This window comes from Squalius cephalus, assembly GCF_949319135.1.
Source record: "Squalius cephalus genome assembly, chromosome: 7".
In the NCBI taxonomy this organism is placed as follows: domain Eukaryota; kingdom Metazoa; phylum Chordata; class Actinopteri; order Cypriniformes; family Leuciscidae; genus Squalius; species Squalius cephalus.
The window spans coordinates 39,310,537-39,332,478 of record NC_137128.1 but is presented as its reverse complement, the minus strand read 5'-3'; the positions used below and the strand labels follow the sequence as shown (position 1 = coordinate 39,332,478).

The following is a 21,942-nucleotide window of genomic DNA, read 5'->3' as shown; positions in this document are numbered from 1 at the left end:
TATTCTGGGGTTCAAACTTAGCCAACCTGATCCCATAATCACCCTCAGGTGACAAAAACCATTCATTTGATTGGCCGGATTAAGTCTTTATTCCGTCCTTTTTTGCAACATCACAATGACTACCAATGACCAAAATTCCGACTACTGGTCAACCAGAACGAGTTGTGCAGAACCCAAACATGACATCTTCAGTATATGGAATGAAAATGTTATGGTTTATTTAGGTTAAGAAGACTTAAGCAATTTCCTGATGCTTGAAGTGCAGAAGCAATTTTATGGGAAAGGAAAGTCATTAAAGTAGACGGCAACCCAACTGATTTAACCCCTGGCTCCCCCCAAGTTCTTCTCAGGAAGCTCTCGCTGCTTTGAAGTGCTGGCGTATGCTGGAACCAGCAGGATATTTACCCACAACTGATGTGCTGTTTTTGGGATGAACCATGTGGAAAGAAAACATCTCTCTAAAGACCTGGGCACCACACCTGCATTTCTCAAAGCCACAGGCGTGCGGCTCCAGTGTTTGGCTTTGTGGAGCGCTGGCTGGCATTTGCGCCCACAGTAAGAGAGTGAAAAGCTGATGCAGAGGAAAAGCTGGCGGATTGGGCTGAAATCAGAAGAAGAGGCAAAAGTGTGGAACCTCAAAGTGATTCGCAGACAAGAGTCCAAGTTAAGTTAAAGTCAAATCTGTGGTCAAACTAGACAGGAGCTACGATCACCACAAAATGCAGTTGTCAAACTGACCACTAGGGCCATGGGCACAAGTGCTCATGGCCTTCAAATGTGCACACACACAAAGCACTCCACAAAGTTAATAACTTATGCTGGGTACACACCAAAAGATTTTTTTACATCTTATAAGATTTTCAAAATGTGATAGACCACAAACATGAGGACAAAAAAAATCCTAGATTTAACCATTTTGCTCCTATAGTGTGTGGTGTGCCATGATGTGACAAAGACAGCACACTACACACAAACAGATTTTCAACCAGAGTCTCGACTGTGAACACAGGAAATCTTGCAAAATCTCGCGAGACCTCAGAATAAGCATGGCGGACGATATGCAGGAAGAAATTGCGATGATAGTGTTTGGAAAGGTTTTACACAACACGTTGTATAAACATTTGTGCTGTTGCCACAAATCAACAAGCTGCTCCTCCATCTCTGCTGTCCACATCAATTTCACTTTGTGCTGCGCCATGACTGTGTTTGTTATGCTTCCGTCTTCCATCATCTCGCTTTCTGATTGGATATTGTTTCGTTTCACGTGATAATCTCCAGAGCGTGCGCGCGTTTGTCCTTGGGGTTCCCCCCACACATCAGGATTTCTGATCGTAAATATTAAACATGTTGAATATTTACGATTCGCGATCGGGGTGGCTCCGACGTTCTTCCGATCAGGTTCGGACACACCTCACACCAAGGGAAAATTTTTAAGAATTTTTTACTTCATCGGAATGGCACAAAACTTGGCAAAGGTTTTGGCACTTGCTGTGTGAAAAAAAATTAATGGACATGATTCGAAATTTGTTAAATGACTGCATTGTAAACGAACGGGAAGTGAATTTCATCTAGTGGAAGCGTTTGGTTTCTGCGCACAAACAAAATCTTACCGAAAGCTAATTTTTTTGAGGTATCAACCTCAATTTTGGAACAGAACTTGTTTAGATTTATGGCTTTGATCTTCTCACAGTTTTAAAGTAAAACTTGTTTTGGAAAATGTACATTTCATATGAAAAGAAATTCACTTTAGCAATAATCTGCCAAGAAGAGACCAAACTTAAATCTGTGCTCCAAAGCCTTCAAGGTTTACAACATTTTAAGTTGACAGGTAATAAATGGATCATAACTATACCATAAATATAATTTAGTAACATAAAATCTGCAATCCTGCAATACTACACCTACAGTACAAGCAAAAAGAAAACATGAACAAAAATGTGAAGGCGTGTGAGGCAAGATTCAGGAATAAGGTTTAATTTGGGCTCTCCACTTGAGTACTCTGTGATGCTGAATGTAAGAGAGGAATGAAAAACATGATCAAACTAAAATATAGTCCATTTCACTGAAATAAAAAAATAACACCAGAGGGTACTTTGGTGCTCAAGTATATACACCAGTATATCCTCAGCTAAAAAATCCTCAGCTAAAAAACTATAAAATGATCAGATATTAGAAGTATCATTACCTAATAAATTTAACTTGGTTAAGTACTTGGAGTTGGTTCAAAACAGCAGGAATATCCTTATCTGGCCTCAACAGTTCAAACATGGCAGATATATTTCCCCCTTGACCTGGGCCAGCCCTTAAAACATACCAGGAATTTTTGTATCAGACTCAAAAGACGGAGAAACCACAGATTCACAGTAATATGAACCTTTGGTCCACTTTTAATATACTTTGAAACAATAATTTTGACATTTCTTTATAACTTTAAAAGCTAAATTAAAAGCTTTTTTGCTATACATTTCATATTTGCTATGTTATGAATAAAATATTGCATATTTTAATAATAAAATAGAAATACAATCCAAATTTCAATAAAACATTATCTATGTTTTCCAACTAGAAAACAATAGCTGACAAATCAGCACAATATGCAACTACAAGAACATCACATACAACGTTTTAATACACTTTAGTGTGCAAAACAAGATCAATTCATGAAAAAGTTTCAGTAGCAGTGCAGCACTGGGCTGAAATTTTCACAATCGGTTGATCCTTATTGTTGAGCCGTATTGCTTAAGTGCTAAAAGATGCAATGGATACTCAAAAATGTTCCCTTAGGGTTTGAACATAACCTCTCAGTTAAAGGCACGTAATTGCAAACAAGCTCAAACCATCCAGGAGAATGTTTCTCATAATACACCTCTATGTAGCTTCAAATAAGTATACTTATACATCAAATATCCATAAAATAAGTGGACCCTAATTTGGACTCTCCACTTGAGTACTCTGCAAAGCAGAAGGTGAGAGAGGAACGGGGGGGAAAAACAAGCCAGGACCTCCAATCCAATTAAAGTCTGTGATAGCAAGTCAGACACATAAGAAGATCAGGGGGAGACTATCAGTTCTTTCCGGGACTCAAAAGACAGAACTAGACATGCTGAACTGGTAAATGGGGGATTTTCTGGAACAAACAACCCTACCAAGTACTGACTGTATTCTTGTAGCTCAAACAGTACAGCATGGTGCTAGCAATGCAAAAGTCATGGGCTCGATTCCCAAAGAATTCATGAGTTAATAAAATGTATACATTGACTGCAATAAAAGCATCTGCCAAGTGCATAAATGTAAATGAATGGAGACTGTAATAATACAGTACAAGCAAAAAACATGAACAAAAAGGTAAAGGCATGTAAGACTGGTGTATCTAAAGCAACTTAAGGACACAATGGTCATGGCTCAGCCCTCGCGGTGCTTGAACCAAAAACTTTCTGGTTACTAGCCCAAATTTGTATGTACACCACATATATATGCTATGCAAATACCAACATGCTTTGGCATTAGCATACAGGGTTCTGGATGCACTAAAAGGGTGTTTTGCTGAGGGCAGAGAGACTAAGGGGAGGGCCTGCAGGTGTTAAAGTCTGAAGAAGAGTAAATATTCAAAGACGTTTGGTCTTTCTTCTCATGCCAGAGATTCAAAGCATGAATGCATGGCTGTTCTACACCTTTCATCATAGAACAGCGTTTACCTCAAAAGTCCCCATCAAAAAAAGCATTTGATGTTCCAAACAAGTATAAAAAATTAGTGGTGGGGATATTCAAGCCAGGTTAATTTAAGCCAATGTGGCTTTGCTGTTTACATTCCAGTCACATTTAGTTTCTGAAGACTACAGAATAAGAAAAAAAATGGAAAAACATAAAAACAAAAAAGTATATATTTTATATTATACAAATATATTTAAAAAAAATGTAAATCCTCAGCTAAAAAACTATAAAATTATCAGATATTAGAAATATCGTTACCTAATAAATTTAACTTGGATACACAGGGTGAGCAACTTCTGGAACCATAAATAGACAAGGCAGTAATATTGTGTAGCTGTTGAGACCAGGCTGAAGCTCTTACTCAGCAAATAATCCATCTAGATAATTATAAAACAATGCAGCAGACAAGAGGCAAGTCAGACTGCCGTAACTGACTGGCTAACAAACCTCCATATGAATGGCTTAACCCACTAGACAGATAAAGGTCTCTGCAACTTAATTAACTAAAGAACTTTTGACCCAACAGAATGGCTGGAAATCCAATACTGATTAATTAGGCCTGGATTAGCAAGATTTAATGGTGTGGAGTGTAGGACTGACTGTCCTTTAAATATTTGATTGCTGCTTGCTTCATTTCATTAAACGAGTCATAATTAACACCTTAACCCTTCCTCTTTTTAAAGGCTCATCTAAAGTAGCATCATGCCTAAGGAGAAAAAGGTCATTTTTGTTTCATTTTAATTAACACACACACGCACACACGCACAAACCTGAAGAACTGAAGCTGGTTATAAGAAAATAATCACACAAACATACACAAGGTCCTGAAAACTCTTGAATATCCATGCTCAAAGACTCACGGGATTAGTTATGAACACAACCATTTTTGAAAGAGAGCCTGAGTTTCAGAGGTGGAGATTCAGGAGCTGCTTTGCTTGGCATCTGATCTGAGAACATACAATGATTCTCATGCCCTCAGATCCTGTCAGCGCTTCTGAAGAGAGGGAGCGAACCCAGATTTCAACCCTCTGCAGCATTAAAGGGGCGGTCACTACACTTTTTGTTCCACAGACTTCCATTCATACGCATACGAATGCGTCAGACCGGAAATGGAAGCTCATGCAAAAGGTTTCGCATTTCGCTGCGTGCCAAAGTTCAAGTTCGGTGAACTCTGACCTGCGAATTTGCATCACGAAGATGTGTGACCAGTGATGGATGGATGGATGGATGGATGGATGGATGGATGGATGGATGGATGGATGGATGGATGGATGGATGGATGGATGGATGGATGGATGGATGGATGGATGGATGGATGGATGGATGGATGGATGGATGGATGGATGGATGGATGGATGGATGGAACAAAAATAAAAACATCACTGAACTTACTTAAGCTGGACTGTGACGCTATTTTCTTCTGGAAACAAACTTTGTTGCATTATTTTCCTGTTATCTCTGTAAAGCTGCTTTGAAACAATCTGTATTGTAAAAAGCGCTATATAAATAAATGTGACTTGACTTGACATGAGAGTAAGTAAATGATGACAGCATTTTGTATGAACTATTCAACAATATCAATGTTCATTTATTGGCAGCACAAAGCTTCATCTGAGAGTTCTACGTTTTAAGACTCTGCTCATAGGAGAAACTCACTCAGAAAATGAGAATTCCAGTCTATCTGCAACAAAAGCAATTTAGAACTTATTTAATCATTTGGCTCACTTGAAACTTTTATTTTGTGGACCGCAAAAAGGAAATAAAGACTTTAATGATCTTAGGAGGAAGGCAAAAGCGCTAAACTGAGATATATTGCAATTATGGTTTTACTGTGGTATGGTCTTGGCTCCCAGAGGAACAATTTCTATGCTAAGTCTACAAATCAGCATTCAGTCAAATAAACAGGAGAAATTGTACCAGAGCACAAGGTGTCTACTGAGAGACCAGACTCATTAAGACTCATAAATGCTCGAAATTCTTCTGCACATCTAGACCTTACCTAAAAGGGGGCTATAGCTCATCACCAGTGCTGGGTAGATTACTTACAAATTGTAATCAGTTACAGATTCCAAATTATATGACAAAAAATTATAGTTAACATAATGCATCATATTGCACATTTAAGGTAAGATTACTTTTAGATTACTTTTGACCTAACTTGTTCATCATATTGATTTGAATAATCTTGTACCATATTGATATAAAAATACAAAGAGAAAGAATATATATTCCATTCTTTGCTAGCAACAACATGAAGTGCATTAAATAATATTTTACGTTAGGGTTTCCCAGACCGAGGCGTGTGATCGAACTGCAGGGGGTTCGTGAGTTTAATGAGCACTTACTAAAAAAGATTCTTAACATTTTTTATTTATTTACCTGCATGTCATGTGACCATAAACTGACATCAGACAACAGTGAACTATTGATTCAATTTTATCATTGACCTAACTAAATCTCAGGGGGTACTTCAAGTAAATATATTAGGTTAAAGAGGTTAAGCTGACAAAAAAGTTGGGGAATCCCTGCATTGCATGTAAATATGAAATGACATAACAGTGTACATTTTAATGTGTCTGAAAGACAAAATCCTTCCAAAGACAGTAACACATTGTTAAATGACTCACTGAGTGATAATTCAAATGATAATTAATGTGTTTGTCAGTAGTTGATTATATGCATTGTTGCAATGTTTAGAAAACACTTCTTACAGGTTAAATGACTTCTGTAAATCCAGTGATCAAATGCTCATGACTAGTGTATGGTCTGCGTGTGCAGTTCAACAAACCTGGAAGACCTTCTGAATGTATAAGCAGTAGGCTTTTTATAAAGGAAAATTTTAAAGATAAATGTATATTTATAAATAATTTACATGCCATTGTGAGAACAACATGTACTAAATAAAAAAGTAACTGTAGTCTGATTGCAAGTGTTTTAAAATGTAATGTAATCTAATTAATTGCTTAATTTTTGGAATCTTGGCATTCAACTTTTAGCTAACCCTAATCAACACCATCTTGGAAAACTTGCCATCTGTTGCTCTTCAGGACTTCTTGAAATATATCTCTGTCTCAGTCAAAGAATAGGTGTTACACACACCTTGACTGAAAGGTGTTATAGTTTCACAACTCACTTTGCCAGTACAGTAGGTGCTCCAACACATTGGCTGAATTCAAATTGACTGAAATGAAGAAATCTAAAGGAAAAGATACGTTTTTCATGAAAAATCTTAAACGTTATTCGAAAGTTGAAGGAAAAAAAGTTTAAAAAGACACAGACAAAGCGATAAAAGACAGAGCGATAGATCAACAGAATTATAAAATTACAACAATAGACGGACGGATTGATAAATGTGAAGATATCACTATTTAAAGCATATTGTACACCACTTTATACTGCCCATTTGTGGACAAATTATAGAACATCTAGCTTACGGAGGCTTCAAGTAGCATACAATGATGCAATGAGAATTTTATTAAGGAGACCTAGATGGCATAGTGCAAGTGAGATGTTTGTAAGTGTGGGCGTTAACACAAAGCATGTGTTATGGAATCTAAATGTATTTACTGACTTAATGCTTCTAAAAAATTGATTATCATGGGTCTATCAAATACAAGGTTTAGCACTACACAATGTCAGTCTAAATTGTGGAAACATTTTTTTTTATTGATTTTTTATTGTTGTTTGTTATATGTTGGGTGTGTTTTAAAAATTAAACCCTGAGTCTATGATGATGGATGGATGGATGGATGGATGGATGGATGGATGGATGGATGGATGGATGGATGGATGGATGGATGGATGGATGGATGGATGGATGGATGGATGGATGGATGGATGGATGGATGGATGGATGGATGGATGGATGGATGGATGGACAAACAGATAAAGAGACATGGATGGATGGATGATAAAACGATAGACAGAATGAACAGAGACAGATATATGGATAGACGAATACACTCAGAAAAAAAGGTACAAAAGCTGTCACTGGGACAGTACCCTTCAAAAGGGTACTAATATGTACCATTTAGGTACTAATATGTACACATTTGGTAACAATATGTACATGTTTGGTATCAATATGTACCTTTGAGGGACTTAAATGCACTCTTTAGGTACAAAGGTGTACCTTTTGAAAGGTACCGCCACAGTGACAGCTTTTGTACCTTTTTTTCTGAGAGTGAACAACAGACAGATCAACAGATAAAGTAACAATGATGGATGGATGGACGGATGGATGGAAAAACGATAGACAGAATGACTGACATACACCTACTGTCAAGCAAATTACTGACAAGCTATCAAGGCAGTTGGCTTCTATTTCAGCAGCCACCTTAAGACCTCGATCACCTGGTTCAAGTGTGTATGATTAGTATTTGATTACTAAACTATGCAGGTAGGTTGATCTCTAGGAGCAGGATGGGCATCCCTGTCATTGGAGAACCGGACTTGGCTGTGAGTTCGTGCACCGTGAGAACTTTGGCCCTGAGTATTTGTAACCGGTGAACTGGACCGATGTCATTCCACCAAACCTCACTCCTGTCCGCTGAGTCATGTGTCAAAGCAGCTGGCTGAACGCATCTGTCAACACTGATTCCCTTAACCTGACACGATCCTTGTCTGAAGTTTACCAAGGCATACTATTTGCAGTGCAGAGTCGAGAGCCTTACAGCACACTTGGGCATTAACATTGACTTTGTGAGTGGGAAAATCAGTCAATAAACTTGTAAAACCTATTAAATGGAAATTACATTTTCCTGTCAGGAGCAACAAAATGAAGAAAACATTCCACTTGAATTCCAGTAATAAGGCTGATGAATATATTGATTATAATATATTTGAAAAACTTGACTCTACATGAATATTTTTTTCAGAAATCACATCTAATCATGCCATGCATTCTAATAGCCTACTCTGCATTAAGTGGGTTTTTCTATCATGCAACTTCATGTGAGCTGTTAAAAGTTCAGAGACACCATGAAACATGCAGAGACATGATAACATTTCTAGTAAGTAAATACAGTGAGCAGCTGATGGTTTTTAACAGGGCACTGTGGGAATTTTTAGCATGGACATATTTCAGTAACTCAGGAACCGATTTGACAGCACTAGAAACGGACTAGTAGTGCAACAAATGCAGTTTGAGACACAACCTTTAGGCACTACCTTTAAAGTTCCTTGTGCAAATTGCACTTGTTTAAGAATTCCCCATGCACAAATAATGTGTGGTTGTCAGGGTCAAAGGATACCTAAAGAATGCCCTTCATCAATAGAGCACACTATGGGAATTCAAAGAATCAAAATAGCAACCACAGCACCTGGTTGCTCACCACAATACAAATATTTACCATAGTAATTAGCCTACCCATACAGTAATCTATTTCTGCCAAAATACCTAATTAATCACAGATATTGTTGCTTCAAAAACACTGGTCAAAGCAAGTAGGCTAAATAAATGAACACAATGATAAAGATTCAAAGAAAGTCATGTCGGTTAGAGGCTACCTATGATTTTACAAGACAAGCAGATGAAGAAGACTAACTGATATTTTCAGCGGCAACTCTTTACCATGTAAAATTCAAAGCAGGAACATCCATAAAACATAGAGACAGTTTCGTCACAGTCATTGCGTTCACACTCACCTGTAGCAGGTGTTTCCGGCACCCATTTCAGCTGGCCGATCTGACGCACCTGAAACGCCGTTTTCACCTCGTGACAGCTGTGAGCGCGCGCGGCGGACAGTGTCGCGAGCTCCACCGCGAGCACCGCAATAATCCAGCTGACATTCACGCGTGACATGACGGCATTTCAGTGGAGAAATCAGTGCGGTGGAATTGCTTATCTCTGATCAGAAACTGGCTGCAAAATGTGTAAAAAGAAAAGAGGAGAAATTCGCCCGTGTTGGACTTTCACATGCTGCACCGGCAGGATGAGTCCTTCCTTCCCAGACCGAGACGGGAAAACAAGCGCCCCTGCGTCCCGTTCACTGAAAGTGTCACTGAATTCATTCAGCATGTGGAATCATTCAGAAATCTCTCTCTCTCTCTCTCTCTCTCTCTCTCTCTCTCTCTCTCTCTCTCTCTCTCTCTCTCTCTCTCTCTCTCTCTCTCTCTCTCTCTCTCTCTCTCTCTCTCTCTCTCTCAGAGTCAACAAAAATTTAGTCTACTGCATGACTGTCAGAATTTACAATATTTGAAAAGCATCTAAAGTACTTAAAACACTGGGGAAAAAACATAAACCGGTGTGTGTAAGAGATAAGGCAATATATATATATATATATATATATATATATACATATACATTTTACTTATAAAATAATAATAAAAAGTCGTCTCCCTTTCGCCTTCAATTTTTTTTTCCAGTCTCAAAATTGGCTACTTTTATTTTAAATTGTATAATATTGCCAAAGCTTCCTTACATGATCTATTCTAGGCTACTCTAATTATTGAAATGGCCATATATAATCAGTGCAATATTTACAATCTTATTTCAACCCGGTTATTCCAAAATCATGACAAAACACTACCTGCCCCGTGTGAGGCTCGAACTCACGACCTTCAGATTATGAGACTGACGCGCTGCCTACTGCGCCAACGAGGCTGATACAGAGAGGAAGTAAGCGCTAGTTACAACGCTTCTGATTGGCTGATAATCGTTTCTAATTATTTGTTGGCGTCGACTGTGATTGGTCATGGAAGTTTTTAAAAGCGGCTTGAACGAAGTCATTTTCGTTTTTACCTGCTAATGTTATTCAGTGTTTTAATGTTGTTCATGTCCTCAACAACACTGCATAATCCTAGTTGTGTCAAACCCATCCTTTATTTAAAAATAAAATCACCCGCTTAAACATTATTATTTCTAATATATTAAAAAGGGGGTTGTGTGTGTCTGATTACGACGGTGTAATTTGAATGTTCACAGGTTAGAACCCTCTTACAGGTTACCTAGAAGTCTATGCTTTCGTGATGAGTTGTCTCCCTCTGGCGGGCAACCAGTTTACTCACTTCTACTCTTGATCTACTCTTTCGCAATCAATACAGTTGTATGTTATGCATCAAATGCACAATAATGCAACCTGTATAATACAACATTCATGTGTTTGTTTGTTTGATTATTTGTTAACAATGAAATATGGTTTGTGCAAACTCCATTATATATTCATTTATTATATATTATTAACTCCAGCAGTCTCTTTTCCCCATATACTTCATGCATTGTGCATTGGCACACGTAACTTAACTTGAAAAATAAGTTGCATGTAATTGCTCAAACATTATTTTACATATAAATAATCCAAATATTACAAATAAATTGTGTTATTTATTCTGTCTATGAAACCTTTTGGAAGGACTTTTATTTTAAAGTGTCGTCAGTTGTCATTTCGACGCAGTTCACACAGCGTCATTTAAAAAACTATCGTCTCGCACGCACACTGACTCATGCATTCAACGCGCCCAAAGAACACAAAGAGTTTGTGTTCCTCTCTTTAAAAACCTTTTCCAGGAGTGTAGCAGAAAAGCTGTCGTCCTTCGCATATTTGATTAATGGCGTTCATCATGATGAAAAAGAAAAGGTTTAAGTTTAAAGTGGACGTGGAGCTGGAGGAGCTGTCATCTGTCCCGTTTGTGAATGGAGTTCTGTTCTGCAAGGTTCGACTGACGGACGGTGGCTTTTCAGAGGAGTCTTCGAGGTGAGACAATCGCAAGACATGATGGATTTTTATTATATTTTATTATTTTAAGTGACAACTGTTATTTATCTATAAAATAAAATAATACATTTGGTTATGAGTCTGTATAATATATTGTGTGTTATGAGTGATTAAGAAGAGTGTTGCTTTTAATATTAAAATTAATCTTTTTATTAGCTTGCATGATTAATTTCGAGATATTAAAAAAGCAATGTAGAATAGATCATTTTGAATAGAGAAACATGTGGCCGGGGGTATAAGAGTTCTACATGTTCTACACATGGAACTCAACAGGTCGACAAAAGTGGGCAGTGTCTGATTAGCAATTCCTTTCCTTCCTCTAACCGTCAAGGCTGGACTTGCTATAGCAACAGTGTGCATTTTACAGAATGGTAACATTCCATATCTGTCGGAATGCCAGACGTTCCTCCTTTTGAACACTGCAGATGAAGGTTTACTTCATTGCCTTGGCATTAGTGTTACTGTGTTTTCAGGACAAACAAGGGAAGAGCCTTTTGAATGAGTACAGTACAACACTGACTCATAAGCCCCTTTCACACAGCGGGATGATCCCGGCAAATTGCCGGGAAATTGCCAGAACGGTACAAAGTCAGTGAGAAAAACTGCTGCAGGAAGCATTATTCCGAAATATTCATTACACAATGTACAGTCTTTCACAACCAGAACAAATATGACTTAACATACACTGTAACAAGCTAATCCTTCCCCTGCTTGAAGACTTTATTATAAAATACTTTTTCTAAATCACTTTCCCTAATAACACAGCGGTAATGATGTGGCATATAGAGATTTTCTTGTGTAGATCTATCTATCTATCCTTTTGCTTGTCTATCTATCTATCCATCTGCCTGTTTGTCTATCCATCCATGCATCCACCTATCTATCCTTCTATTTATCTGTAGTTCTATTGTTTTATCGTATTATATGTCTCACTATTTTTCTTGTGGTTTCTTCTGCAGAGAGCCAGTTCTGGTGAACTGCGTTAAATGGAAGAAAAGATTCTCCTTCTTATGCAAGTTGTGTGCTAATGCTGGGACAGGGGTGCTGGAACCTTGTGTTTTTCGGATATCTGTAAGAAAGGTACGATTTAACGATTGTTCTGAATCTTAAATTGGGCTCTAAGACTAAACACTTTCGTTCGTTTCTGTGTTTCTGTTGGATTGGATAATTTTTGGTGTGTTCTTTTATGAAGGAGCTGAAAGGTGGGAAGACATTTGCAAAGGTAAGCTCTGTTTATCCGTGGATTATGGCAACGTTTTCTGTCAGATCACTGGCACTGATACGATGTGTGTGTCACACAGCTTGGTTTTGCTGATTTGAACTTGGCTGAGTTTGCCGGTTCAGGAAGCACCACACGGCGCTGTCTATTGGAGGGATACAACACCAAAAACACACGTCAGGACAACTCTATACTGAAGGTATAAAGACACACACACACACACACACACATACAGATATACTTTATATATATATATATTAGGACAACTTTATAATGAAGATGCACACACACAGAGATTTTGAGACAGTTGCCCTCTTGGTCTTGAGATCACATGCTCTCTATATTGTATCCTTTCGTTTATTTATATCATAAATATGCAGTTGCTAGGGGGCGGGTCCTCTCAGATCTGTGTGTGGTGTTGTGTTACTTTATGTTCCGTTTCATGTGGGTTATGTCTGGCATGCTCCGGCCTGTGTTGAGCTGTGTTTTCCAATCCACAACCCCCACCTATGCCTAGAGCTGTTCACAGCGCCCCCAGAATTCCACAGCCCTGTATCCTTCCACCTCCGCCTGAAGCTGTTCGGAGAGCAAACTAAATTCCACAGGCCTTCACTTTTATATCTGTAGGGATCCATGCACACCTTTGAACTTGCATCACTGCAGTCCAACAGTTGGAAACATACATGCTACCATAATTATTATAGAAGCCAAGTTTATTATAGAAAAACTCATGTGACACAGAGCATTACACTTATTTTACCATGTATGCAGGAAGTCCCTTGTTGAAATTTTCTACTTTTTTCTTTTTCTTTTTTCGTATGGGGTTTGCTGGTAAATGGTACCATTTGTTGGGCCCTTAAAAATTAATTACCACCCAACAGTGGTTCACATGTTTGGTACATGAATGTTCTGTTTTAGTTTTAGTTCTCTCTCTTTGCTCTGTTCCCAAAATTAGGTTACTCATTCATGCTCTAGTTTGTTGCTATGGTTAATCACTATTATTCTAGTTCCCTTTGTTTGTTCCTTGTATTTAAGCCCTGGGTTTCCCTATTTAATTTGTCCGTTATCGTCGATGTTAAGTGGCTGTGTTTCTGTTATCTTCTAAATTTTAGTTGGTGGATATTAATAAAGACTGTTTTGTTTATCTACTCCCACGTTGTGCACTTTCAACATAATAGCAATCTGTATCAGTCGTGAAAAAATAATACCTCTATTGCATAGGAATTATGCAAAACATAGAATCTTAAACCCCCTAGACTAAGCTCTGTGTTTATTGCTTTTAGAAAACAGTGTCAACTTTAGTTTGTACAATTATATTTATGTTCATTCATTAATGTATGAATGTATATGTATATCTTTGCTATTTTACAGTAGCTTCAAACATGGCTCATCCAATCAGATATTAGAGCCATGACTATATCCTTCATGAAAACACAATTTATCACACAATACTGCAGTATTTGATGTTTTCAGTGGGTAATGGGTATTAATGAAATATTCAATCTGCTAAATCTATTATGTGTATAACTACTCACCACCTCTCTCTTTTTCTAGGTGATAATCAATATGCAGCTAATGTCGGGTGATCCCTGCTTCAAAACGTAAGTTGTCCCTTTCATTTAAATTTGAAAATGTGGAATTTCATATTCAAATCAGAATCTGTCTTCATCCTTTTGAAAAGACCAGCATATGTTTTGGATGCTTTTCCTCAGCTTCGGACCACCTGGTTTAACGAGGCGTAATGAATGAGACAAAAAGACCATGCTGGGGTGTGTTTCCCAAAATCATTGTTAGCCTACTATGGTCACAGGTTCCATTGAACTCTGTTGGTAACGATGGAACTTGCGACCATAGTTGGCAATGGGAAACGCATACCTGGTGGAGATTTGCTGTTAACCCAGTTAGATCAGTGTCAAACCAGCATGAAATTCATACTGGTCTAAACTGGTCTTTTCAATAAGATATTACTGATATTACATTGAGGAACCCAGCGGCTTAGAATGACCTTGTTGATGTGACAATTCAGGCACAGCTGTCGTGATGCTTTGATGCTGTCGTGTGCAGAATGTGAGTTTGTGCCAGTGTTGTTCCGCAGTGAAAACTGTTTTGTCTGACACCAGTGTCTGGGACCGCATGAACACGGGAAGTCTGATTCAACCACACTTCCGGTAGCTTTTAGCCAAACACACAGGTGGTTTTTTTCAGCATCTGCAGCCTAAAACCTCGGAAAATTAGTTAAGGTGGCAGGTTTACTGTACCGTTCAACTTTAAGATATTAATTATAATATTAAAATAATATTAACTTTTATTATTAAATTGATCAAAAGTAACAGTAAATGCTGTTCTTTTTAACTTCTTATTCATGAAAGAATTCTGAAAGAAGTATCACGGTTTCCACAAAAATTAAGCAGCACAACTGTTTTTAACATTGATAACAATAAGAAATGTTTTTTTGTGTTAAATGTTATTGTTAGTAAATGTTAATCAGCACTGGTAATGGCAAGGTTGTTTGTAATATAAAATTACATTTATTATTTGTAATGTCAATAATTAACTTTTTTGTTTTGAAGTTTTCTTTATTTCAATGCTTTATCTCTTAATGCTTATCTGATTCTGCTTAAATAGACTTGAAGCACTACATTTGGTATGGTTTCAGATCGGTGTAATTGTGCGGAATGCGTTTGCGTGTATGTTGAAATAGTTGACATTTATGCTGACATTTAGTGGGAGATAAATGTATCACCTCACCTCACACAGCGCCCAGACACATTGAAAGATGTGCTTCCTGTTATGCAAGCGAGCTGGCACACAGTCAAATAAACGTGTGTGTGTGTGTGACATTTTACTGGTCCTACTAGTTTAAAAGAAATTGGGCCAAACATGTTTCTGTGATGGGTAGGTTTAGGGGTAAGGGTTGGGTTAGGCCATAGAAAATGTCATTAACCTGATATAAAATATATTTACCCACTTGAAATGTGCTTCAGTGAGAGTTGTATCATTCCTTCACTGTGGATAGTTGGTTGTCAAAAATAGTCATACGCACTCATAAATCAAAGTGTTTGGTGGTGTTTCCCTGTGAGCATGTGTTTATGAGAGGCATCAGAGGTGTGATCGTGTGTGTGTGTGGGAGTGCTCATACTGCGCCTGAAGTGCTTTTAGCTCTGGCTGGTACGTCATAGTTTTATGTCACTGTCAGTTTTAGAGGCACTAAAACCATTGACATTCCAGATTAGTACTTAATAGATTAATATCCTTCTAAAATCAGTGGTTTATAGATTATTTGTTCCCTATACTTAACACTGGAGAAATTTGAATATTTCCATACTTTTAAATGCAGTTACATGCTGTTCAGTTAAACGAATTGGAGATTTTGAGCTTCAGAAGATGCAAAAAATATCTTAAAGTATCAAAAGTTGTTTGTTTTATTCATTGTCTTGAAACATCAGACTTTTCTTTACACCCCTTTAATCAATGCGAATAACCTCTTTTTTGAAAAACTTACTAGTGGCGCTTGCATCACTATTGTTATTCCTCTTACTTATTATTATTATTCTGGACAAAACTCGTCCCGCACCGTTTATTGTAGACCCATGTATGAGGTGTCAAATCATGTGGCTTATTGAGGAGAGGTGTGCTATGAGTTAATTGGACGTACGATGTTCGTCCGGCGGGCAAAAATAGTGGGCGAAATAAAATCCCATAGGTATACATTGGCCATAAATCTGTGAGATTGTATCTCCGCATCAGAATGCCAATTTTGTGGTGGGCTCATTTGACTCGGCTTAGCAAGCAGCCAATATATAGTTACATTTAAACTTTGTAGCCAGTTATACTAGCAACCAGTTATAGATTTTATATTGAAAAAAGATGTGAGATCTTTGGATCAGAACATTGTACAGACAAGTGGGTGGTCTCTTTTGACTCAGACTGGCAAGTAGTCTTTAAATATCACCCTGGCAACTGTCTATCCTAGCAACCATTTAGAGCACCCTAGCAACCAGAGAATAAAATGAATTGTCTGTGTCTCTGCATCAGAACAACATAGAGACTCAGGGATGGGCTCTTTTGATTCAGACTGACAGGTGGTCTTTAAATATCTCACTGAAAACTGTCTGGCCACGCCCTAGCAACAATTTACAACACCCTATCAACTGTATGACAGCATGAATAAGCTGTATCTCATTATCAAAACATTATAGAGACAAAGGGGTTGGTTCTTTTGATTCGGGAAGGCATCCGTCCGGTCTATTACTATCAGCCTGGTAACTATCTAGCCACTCCATAGCAACCATTTAGAGCACCCTAGCAATGTAATAGCAAAATTAACACGCCATATCTCTATATTGAGGCTCGTGTGTAAACAATCGGGAGCCGGGATGTAGGAGTCTAAGGGCCAGATTTACTAACAGCTTGCATCAACGCAAACCCTCTTTTGGCGTTAAAAAACTACTGTCATGATTTACTTAGGAGTTTCCCTTTCAGATGAAAAATTTATGGGAGGAGAGTATTTAAATGAATCATGCAATGAGATTTACTAAGGTTTACGCTAGTCAATTTACTGGTGTTTGTGCCTTTATTTATCGTCCAAAAAAGCAATTCTTAAACCGGATGCTAATTGGTAGATTGCGTTGGTCATTATGGAAATATGGATCCCGCTCCGTCTGTGTTCATTAATTTGTGTCGTCAGTGGATCACACGCAGAACTTTCCACTCCCATTGGGTCTTTTATGGGATTTTGCTCTCATAATGTTTTGTAAAAATAATACGTTTAAGTTAAGAATATTATTTTGTATATTATATTATGTGATTTTTGTATATGCAACAACGTCTTTTTTTTTATTATTATTATTATTTTTTATGTTTTGTTATGTTTACATGTTTTTAATGGTGACATTTTCTTTATTCTTCCAGGCCTCCATCCACATCAATGACCATTGGTTTTCCAGGAGACACAGAGACATGTCTACATGAGGACAGAAGAGGAGAGACACAGAAAGCAACTCTTATCTGTACAGGTACCTTTACAATCCACACACCTCTACCACCTATATATACTACCATATATTTTTACATTACATTTATTATTATTATTATTATTATTATTATTATTAATTTTAAAAACAGTTTTTGCTGCTTTAAATTTTTGTGGAAACTGTGGCAAACTGCCATTCAAAGGTTAAGTAAGATTTAAATAAATAAAAAATAATATTTTATTCAGCAAAGGCACGTTAAATTGATCAAAAGTGACTGTAAAGACATTTATGAATAATATAAAGATTTTTACTTCAAATAAATGCTGTTCATTTGAACTTTGTTCTCATCAAATAATCCGTTTCCACTAAAATATGAAGCAGCATAACTGTTCAACATTGATAATAATAAGAAATGTTTCTTGAGCAGCAAATCAACATGTTAGAATGATTTCTGAAGGATCGTATGACTGAAGACTGGAGTAATGTCTGAAAAAAAAAATTCAGCTTTGCATCACAGGAATAAATTACAATTTAAAATGTATTAAAGGGCACCTATTATGCAAACTTCACTTTTACATGTTGTTTGAACATAAATGTGTGTTGGCAGTGTGTGTACACAAATGATTCCGCTGTTCTGAACGGAAATTCTTTAGCTTTTGCAGTTCAAGTACACTTGAATTAGTGGCAAATATTAGCCGGAACTCTAAAATCGCAGTTGGTGTGCCCTAGGCTCCACTCAAAACTGGACTCCAATCCGTTACTACCTGACGCAGATTTGCAGTAACATACGCATTCGCTTAATCTACTTGGGAAAATAATTTCAGAGTAAGTCAGAATTAAATCAAATGTAACAATTTATTGTGTCAGGTAAATGTATCATGCTAATTACATAATCAATTCAAAGATAATCAATACAAAACATCAAATGCTCAGAGATGAAGAGTAAAAGATGCATACCTGACATTAGAAAAAATACATACAGTAAGGCTGAGCGGCCGAGGACATTCAGCATTACGGGCTGATCTGGCTGCAAAATCACGCTGAGACATTTCTTTATATTCTCAGACCAAGACAGAAACCTAAACATGTGCTAACAATGAGAATTTGCATTAATCGCAGTTTACACCTTATGAGGACAGGATTCCATTTGCATGAAAGATCTACCCTCCTCTGTAAGCAAGATATCTCTAAACTCTTAAAAACTTTACCTTTTGTTTTACTTCTTTGGGGATGAGACCTTTGTACCAGTCGCACTGAGACATTTCAAATGATACCAAACTTGTGTAGTATGTAGGGCTGCACGATATTGAAGAAAAATGCGACATGCGATAACTCATCAAATAATGCGTATCATATTCGATATGCGATACGATAATGCTTAAAAAGTGTGTAAAGTAAACTTAAATAATCTTCAAAAAATATTTAAAATTATATAACCAACATACGTGTTCCACATTCTTTTTGTGACAAGAAAACCATATAGAGTTTTGGGTGAATTTCCGGTAATCTCAGCATGAGAGAGAGAAGAGATGGTGGAAAAGGAGTGAAGGGAAAGGAATGTAAATTAATACAATACTGAGGTGATTGACTCAGTGTGATTGCGTCTTGGATGGGGATGCTAGTTTCTCAAGAGAGAGTTAAAATGTTAATTTCCTTTGTTTTCTCAGGGAGTAGCCCTCTCTTCTAGTTCTTCCAGTTTTCCCAGTCTTACAGCGAGAGAACACAACTTTTGCAAGAGTATGCAAAAGCATTGAAATATAATTTCTACTCCCATCTCATATTTTTTCCATCACCAGGGCACATCCCAACTCTTGAGTAAAGAAGACCAAGATGCATTTCAACCATCCCAAAATTCACAATGATGCTAACAATCCACTGGATTTTATCTTCTAGAAAACCCAGGAAAAAGTGGCTTAAGTCATGGTTCTGTTCCAGATGAAGTTGGAAAGTGTGGACACTCACGAAACGCAAGTTACGCCAGCCAGCAGTCCAAGTTATCTGGTCTGTTCATTCACACCAAATGTATTGCTTTTCTGTTATTCTATCATAGCCGTAATTTGCGGGTGGGACGGGTGGGACATGTCCCCACCACTTTTTGCCAGGGTCGATATTGTCCCCACCACTTTTTAAAACATATCGCGGCACGAATGTACCAATTCTACAAATAAATAAAACATCTCCAGTTAACTGGCAGAGCATTCATTTTGTTCGTTTGTTAAATAAGAGACGATCTAGCGCTGAAATGTGTTTTTTTTTAAATCAAGTGATCAAAGTGCTCGTTGCCGCTGCGATCAGAGGCGTGGATACAGTGTTTTCTCTTGTGGCTCGCGCACGCGCCACACTGTCTTCACTCGGACGCGCGCTTCAATCCGTTGCGGGTACTCTCTATTCGTTCTGGTGAAATCACAAAACATAATGCACACAATCGTGTCCCTGCTTGATATACAACCACTGATGAACATAATCGGTTTTGATGAGGAAAAAAAAAAACTATACGACAAAAAAAAATATATTCGAGTGCGGATTAGAACCTATGAACCTCTGACACGGAAGGCGAAAGTTCTACCACTGGATCATTAAGGTACACGTTGTTCAAAGAGAATTCTTGGCACTGACAACATCATTATACTATATACATTATACTTCATCTCATTAAACGACAAATTAAACCCCATGTAGCCTACTATTTAAATCGATTGCTGGACGTCGTAATGTTATTGTACATATATCTGATTTAGCATTTTATTAGCAACCCCCACCCCACCTGTCCCACCCACTTTTTAAAACAAAGTTACGCCACTGTATTCTATTATACTTTGGCTTTTTGCATAATATTATATCATAATATTGATCAGTCTGGACATCCTTGTAGGCTACAGCACAGGTCACTCGAGCTCCTCCAGCCTGACAGAGCTCTCGCATAGGAGGAACTTGTCTGCGGGAAGTGCCTCCACTGGGATTGGCAGCCTACCAGAGCCCAGTGAGGACAGAGAGTCCCGCACACCTTTGCCCCAGGGCCTAGCCACACCGTCACACAGTGGGATCACAGCCAACAGGTAAACATGTGTGCTTTAGCTCTACCGGAAAAATGTTTTTCAGAGTAATATTTAAATGAAGCCATTAATAAAGTATGTATGTTTTTATTTCAGGCACCCTGTAAAGCAGGACTCGGTTGAGTCTCAGCTAAAACGAATGGACGCTACCAGAGTGGATGCTGATGATATCATTGAGACGATCCTACAGGGTCAGGACTTCAGCCACAGCATACTGGATTCTAGTAATGAAGGTACTATTAGAACAACTTTGATCAACCTTTCCTGAAATACACAAAGCACCTTGATGCATAATATTTATAGTCCAGATCTTAAAGAGGCCATATTAATGTAAAAAAGGATTTTACTAGCTCAGGTTTTTTTGTTATGTTTTTGAAAGTCTCACCAAGTTCACCAAGGCTGCATTTCTTTGATAAAAATACAGTGTTTTTGTGAAATATTATTACAATTTAAGACAACTGTTTTCTATTTTAATATATTTTAAAATGTCATGTATTCCTGTGATGGCAAAGCTGAATTACTCAGTGTCACATGATCCTTCAGAAATCATTCTAATATGCAGATTTGGTGCTCAAGCAACATTTCTTATTATCAGTGTTGATTAACAGTTGCTTCTTAGTTGTTTGTGGAAAGTGATATACATTTCTAGGATTCTTTGATGAATAGAAAGTAAAAAAAAAAAAAGCATTTATGTAAAAAAATAAAAAATGTAACATTATAAACACAAATAAAAATGAACAGTATTAAGTGGAGTTTTAAGGTACCGGGGTTACATTATGTTTTGGCAGGGAGGGTGCACATACACATGCACATATAAAGACAGAAATTGGCCTACTTCTATAAATATATTTTTAATGGCCTTGAAAAAAATTGTTTACATTTGAACATCATTCCCTTCTCCATAACAGCAGGTTGTGGGAAACAACCAATGATGAACACACACACGAAAACATGTTGTGTATGACCAGCTCGTGCAGAGCTTTACACTACACCACCGAGTGGTCCACTGTCCCATAGTAGGTGCAAACTGCATTCAGTAGACACAAACTCAGCATAAGGAAATTCTGAGTTGTGTTTTACCGCAGATGCACAGTTGCACTAATATGCACCACATAGTGGTTTTGTCAAATGAATGTTTACTATGGTTAACTGCAGTCTCAAACAAACAGATGATTGAATTTCCCTTCTTCTCTCTCTGACTCACGGATAGACCTCAGAGACAGCAACATTAAACCTGCAGCTGCCACAACAACTTTTCCCTGAAACCACCA

The 21,942-nt window shown here is 37.6% G+C and overlaps 2 protein-coding genes across 7 annotated transcripts in view; one reads left to right on the top strand and one right to left on the bottom strand.

The window, feature by feature from the left end:
* gpc5c (glypican 5c) overlaps window positions 1–9,783 on the bottom strand; it is a 123,833-nt gene extending 114,050 nt beyond the window's left edge. For 3 of the 5 annotated variants that reach the window (XM_079875462.1, XM_079875463.1, XM_079875466.1), the window contains exon 1: window positions 9,358–9,707. In XM_079875462.1, the coding sequence (XP_079731588.1) occupies window positions 9,358–9,514 (157 nt within the window). In that variant the 5' untranslated portion in view covers window positions 9,515–9,707. Of the gene's footprint in view, window positions 1–9,357 lie in introns of all 5 variants that reach the window. The other 2 variants (XM_079875465.1, XM_079875464.1) reach the window with 2 other exon arrangements.
* Window positions 9,784–11,104: 1,321 nt separating this feature from the next.
* On the top strand, window positions 11,105–20,993 carry eeig2a (EEIG family member 2a). Of its 2 annotated transcripts, XM_079876179.1 has the most exons (9): window positions 11,105–11,405; window positions 12,386–12,506; window positions 12,619–12,648; window positions 12,728–12,844; window positions 14,200–14,246; window positions 17,557–17,660; window positions 19,512–19,619; window positions 20,491–20,674; window positions 20,768–20,993. In XM_079876179.1, the coding sequence occupies exons 1-9, from the start codon at window positions 11,260–11,262 to the stop codon at window positions 20,937–20,939; spliced, it is 1,029 nt and encodes a 342-aa protein (XP_079732305.1). In that variant the 5' UTR covers window positions 11,105–11,259; the 3' UTR covers window positions 20,940–20,993. The 2 variants fall into 2 exon arrangements, with proteins under 2 accessions (XP_079732305.1, XP_079732306.1); XM_079876180.1 differs by lacking the exon at window positions 19,512–19,619 and having other exon boundaries at window positions 11,130–11,405.
* The last annotated feature ends 949 nt before the right edge of the window (window positions 20,994–21,942 follow it).